The sequence below is a fragment of the Vitis vinifera genome, chromosome 7, assembly GCF_030704535.1.
Source record: "Vitis vinifera cultivar Pinot Noir 40024 chromosome 7, ASM3070453v1".
NCBI lineage: Eukaryota > Viridiplantae > Streptophyta > Magnoliopsida > Vitales > Vitaceae > Vitis > Vitis vinifera.
Genome location: NC_081811.1, coordinates 6518004 through 6523101, shown reverse-complemented (window position 1 = coordinate 6523101; position 5098 = coordinate 6518004). Strand labels below are relative to the sequence as shown.

Genomic DNA, 5098 nt, shown 5'->3' with positions numbered 1-5098 from the left:
AGAAAGGGAAAGAGAGAATGAGAGAGAAGTGGTAAGCCCATTGTCTTTTTTCATTTTTGACCGTTAAGGGCATTTTAGGAAATTTTAAAAAGTAATGTCCTTCAACTTAATTTTCACTATTTCATTAGGTTTTAGACTTAAATATAAAAGATATAAGGATCTTGGGCCAATTTTCAAGCTCAATTAGGTGTAAAACACAATTCTCCCAAAAAATTATCATAATTTATTTAAAAATAATAATATTTCATAATTAATCTATTTAATAAATTCTTCATATATTTATATATTTATCATTATCAATTTCTCTTTAAAAAATTATCATAATTTAATTAAAATAATTTTATTCTTTGTATTTCATTTTACTTCTTACCATTTTTTCTTATTTTATTAGTTTATTAATTAAAAATTATACTCAAATATCATCCATATTTTACAAATTTTGAACATTATGGTGGAATAATTTGAACATTATACTGTATTAACTTTTATTCCAATTATAAAAAAAAAAAGAAGTTAAATAATAAACATAAAAAATTCAAACGTAAAAACCAATCTTTTCATCTCATTAATTTTTTTTTTCTTAAATGTATCCATCCCATTAAATTTTATTATGCTTTTTTATACATATAAAACTTTTTTTATATTAAACTTATATATAAAAATCCATTTTTTTTTTCAAAATAAGATTTTTTATAGTAAATATTTCTTGTTGTTTATCTTATTATTATAGTATTTCATGTAAAAAAAAATTTTTCAAAATAAGTTTTTAGTATAACCATAATTTGTAAATTTATATAGAACTATATTTTTAAATGATTTTTTTTTTGAAAAATATTATATTTCTAAAGAAATATAACTATTTCTTTTATAACATTTTATTAAAAAATACAAATAGTTGTATGAAAGTATGAGATTTAAAAAGTCAGTCTTTTCTCTCATTAAATCAAGAACCTTTTCAATTCATTTTCCCCATTATATGAGATGTCATTATAATGTCAACTTTAAGAATTCAATTTCCTTTTAACTTCATATTTGATGTCTTTTAATTTTGTCTCTTATAAATAGACCCATGTTTTCAATCCATAGGTCATGAAACCCATGTTCTCAATGCATAGGGCATGGAACTTCTATTTCCCTTTCTCTTTGCTTCCTTATTATTTAATTCCTTTCCCTACCCAATTTCTATGGCATCCACCTCTCTGTTGAAGGGACCTTTACTCAAACATTTTTTTCAAAGCAAGAATTCAATTGATTGGCAGAAAAATACACCATTAAAAAGGATAGCTTGGAAGTCACCATTAAAAAGGGATTCAAATGGACAGTTGTTTACAATCCAAAGGAAATCACACCAGTGACTTTGAAAGAAAATCCAAGAAACAGTAGGAGCTCTGAAATGGAAAACAAGAAAGATACGCACAACATGATGCTAAGAGATTGATAAGCCCTTATACACTGGCATTTGCTTGCTCATTATTATCCTCAGTCTCGCCAGACATCTCTTCCAATGATTTTCCTTTTGACTCAGGCACCATGAAGGTGAAGATGAATCCTAAAAGGTTGATACCACCCAATACAAGGAGTGCATTCTTCACACCTATGCCTGCTGGGTACCCTGCATCTGCCTTGGCCTTGTCCTTACTCTGAGCCAAATACAAGAACCCAAATGCACCCACAATTGCCCCAGCCTTCCCAGATGCTGCTGATATGCCGTGGCATGTTGACCTGAACCTTGCTGGGAAGATCTCAGCTGGCACCACAAATGTAGTGGCATTCGGTCCAAAATTTGCAAAGAAGAAGGTCAATGAGTACATTACCACGAACCCGATTCTGTTGTCCTTACGAGTCCAGTGGTCGTACGGAAGGGCCAGTGCAAACATGAACACTGTCATGAAGAAGAAGCCCATCAACTGAATAGCAAATCTTCCCATACGGTCGATGAAAGCCACTGTAAACCAGTACCCTGGGACAGTACTGCATAGAGCAATAAGCGTTTGCGCCTTTGCAATTTTGTATACTTCATCAATGGCATTCATAGTCTTTGCTGGAGGAATCCACCCAATTGCGCTGAAGATGTCCTTCTGGAACAGATTTTGACTGTAGAATGCAATGTCAAGCAAGAACCATGTGCTTGCAGTCCCGAACAAGTGAACCCCATGGCGACGAACAAACTCCTTGGAGAATAAACCATACGCTTTGGTCACCTCCTCAACCTTTTGAGGTTCTGCCTCAATGTCCACCTGCAAAACCTTTGACATATCTGAAGCAGCCTTTTTAGCATTCTTAGCAACCAGAGCAGTGTATCTAGCAGTTTCTGGCATTTTCGTCCTCGAGTAATAAGTGAGGGCAGCAGGAAGTGCTCCAACCATTAGAATGATCCTCCAAACATAATCAGCCTGCGGCACAGTTGAGGCAATTGCATCAACCTCATAAGCAGGGGCACTGAACTTGGCCTTGAATGCGGTCGAGACTATAATTGCAAACAAACCGCCAGCCAAAATCCCAAAGCCTTGCATGGCAAAGACAGCAGCAATGAAGGCACCACGAGTCTTCTTATTAGCATATTCAGACATGATGGTGGCTGAAAGAGGGTAATCACCACCAATCCCAAACCCAAGCCAGAACCGGAAGAAGCATAGAGTGCTCATAACAGCTTTTGGGCTACTGCCAAAGGAAAGCCCCGAAGCAACAGAGCATATAACCATGAGCATAAGAGTCATGCCATAGACCCGCTTCCGGCCCATTTTGTCCCCAAGCCAGCCAAAGAATAGCTGGCCAGCAAGAGTTCCAAATAAGGCCACCCCATTAACAGCAGCAGACACATTAGGAGGAAGCGTCCCAGGCTTGGCTGCACCATCCACATGGTAGTATAGGCGACCGAGCAGTTTCGTGACGAGGGATATGCAGAAGAGATCATAGGCATCAGTGAAGAACCCCATTCCAGCAATGATGATTGCAGTGAAATGATACCATTGTGTTTTTGCTACGTCCAGTGCGTTGAGCACCTGCAATTGTTCCCTGGCCATGCCTCACTACCTCCCCCTCTCTGTTATCTCTTCCTAAGGAATATCCGCAGAAGTCCAAAACAAAAACAACAAATGATAAGAAGAAGAAACACCCAATTCCCTTTATTTGTGTGACTTTTCTACATGAATTCCGTTGCAGTCTGTCATAGTAAACTACTGACCTAACCAAACCATTGCACATTCAGGTAACAATTATAGCGACAATGAACAAAATTAATGGAGAAGTAAAATTTAAATAACCACTAGGCCTTTTTTGTGGGACGAAGGCTCAACTCAAGAGCTCCACTTTCCTTTCTCTTCTCAAATTCTACCCATATATGATCTCACTGAGGTGATGTTTTTAAAGGGCAAATTTTTAGAAGGTTTCGATCATTGATGAGAAGATGATGCAAAAAAAAAAAAAGAATTCTACAAATTTTTCTTTTTGGTGGGGTTGTTGATGTTTGGTTTGATCTAAACCCTTATACGGAAATGAAACACACTTCTTTAATTAATAAATAAGAAAAAGTTCCCACAATCTTCTAGAAAAATGAACTGAAAGACTCCATGTCCACGGGAAAAGCAAAGAAAAGACAATTTAGGCAGGAACTCTGGTCTCACACATACCCACTACCCCACGCAAGCGAACAGAACCTTTGGCTGAAGCTTATATTTTAACAGATCTTTCGTTATAAATTCAAAAAATACCCACATCATCTGCCAAACAAATAATTTCATCTCCATTGCACACTGACAATAAATCAAATGACGAAATGTAGAATAAAATCACAAACAAACAATTTTGGTCCTTAAAAAAAAAAAATCAAAATTAGATGTCAAATTAACAGGAAAAAGTAAAAAAAAAAAAAAAAAACAGAGCATCTAAATTAGTTGAATGAACAAGAATAATAATACTTGCAAAGAAAACTTGGCTGAGCGATTGACGTTGAAGCATAATATTAGATCCAAAGAAATAGTGGTTTCAGCAAGAAAACGAAAGATAATAAAAATATGTTCGCATGAATTTGAAAATTAAACAAAAGCGAGGGGAAAATCATAAATTCAGAGGCGTAATTCAGGCAAAAATAAACGGATAAAGAAAAAGAATGTGAATTTCAATGCTCTACGGCCGATCAAAGTCGAACCACCACCTTTGCATGCGAACAAAAAAACAATAAAAAGAAGGCTGTGACACTGACCTGTTTCTGTTTCCTTTTATCTTTCTCGAGAAAGTGAGAGAAAGTGGAAAGAGAAAGAGGAAAGAGAATTAGGTGGCGATGGAAGGCAGGGGTGAGATGAGTATTTATACGAATCGGACTCTCGCCAAACAACCAGAATCTTCACCGGTATATTCCCTTTTTTTTCGCGCCAACACTCAGTCAATAAATCGTTTCCCACTAAGACGTCGTTTTGGATCTCACTGTTCAAATTTTTTTTACCTAATTAGTTTTGGTTTAATAAATTAAAATTAACGAAGTCCCAAAATAAGCGGCGCTGAGTTGGCCCCCAACTGTGCATTTTCCTAAATTATTTTTCTTTTTAAAATTATCAAAACCGTCAAAATCGTCAAAACTCTAAATATAAAGAAAACTTTTCAGATTTGCGGAGACACGCTTACATCTTTTTCTAATATTTATACCAAATTAAATCAATGAATAGGAACAAAACAACGGATATATATTTTTTCAACTATGATTAATGAATATTCTTAGATGATGATTCTATTTAGACTATGATTTCATTTTCATAAGAATTTTTAAATTCCTTTCCAGTTTTAGATTTCTCATCAACAACCGCTTACCTCATAAATCTATTACAAATTCATGAATTATCCTGAGGATTTTTATATTTACATATTTGATTGTATGGTATATATCTACTATGCACACAACACAAAATAGACTATTAATCCATTTTCATAAAATGACTATTTGATTTTTTTTCCTCTTTGGATCACAATTCAATCAAAACTTATCGAATTATCCTAATCTCTAGGAAAAATTCTTTGATTCTTTAACTTCTATGAAATTGGAATAGTTATCTTCATTAGTATACTATTATATTTGGATGAATCAGATTCAAATATTTCTTATTAA

General features: G+C 34.5%; 1 protein-coding gene across 2 annotated transcripts; it reads right to left on the bottom strand.

Annotated features, from left to right (window-relative positions):
* Positions 1–1264: 1264 nt before the first annotated feature.
* Positions 1265–4332, bottom strand: LOC100232948 (probable inorganic phosphate transporter 1-7). 2 transcript variants are annotated; one of them, XM_002279034.5, is made up of 2 exons: positions 4202–4332; positions 1265–3056 (listed from the first exon to the last, which is right to left on the bottom strand). In XM_002279034.5, exon 2 carries the CDS (start codon positions 3021–3023, stop codon positions 1446–1448), a length of 1578 nt encoding a protein of 525 aa, XP_002279070.1. In that variant the 5' UTR covers positions 3024–3056; positions 4202–4332; the 3' UTR covers positions 1265–1445. The 2 variants fall into 2 exon arrangements, with proteins under 2 accessions (XP_002279070.1, XP_019076446.1); XM_019220901.2 differs by lacking the exon at positions 4202–4332 and adding an exon at positions 3918–4141.
* Positions 4333–5098: the final 766 nt, after the last annotated feature.

Coding starts and splice junctions, on each gene's coding strand:
- LOC100232948 (XM_002279034.5), bottom strand. CDS start 3,023: ATGGCCAGGGAACAATTGCAGGTGCTCAACGCACTGGACGTAGCAAAA.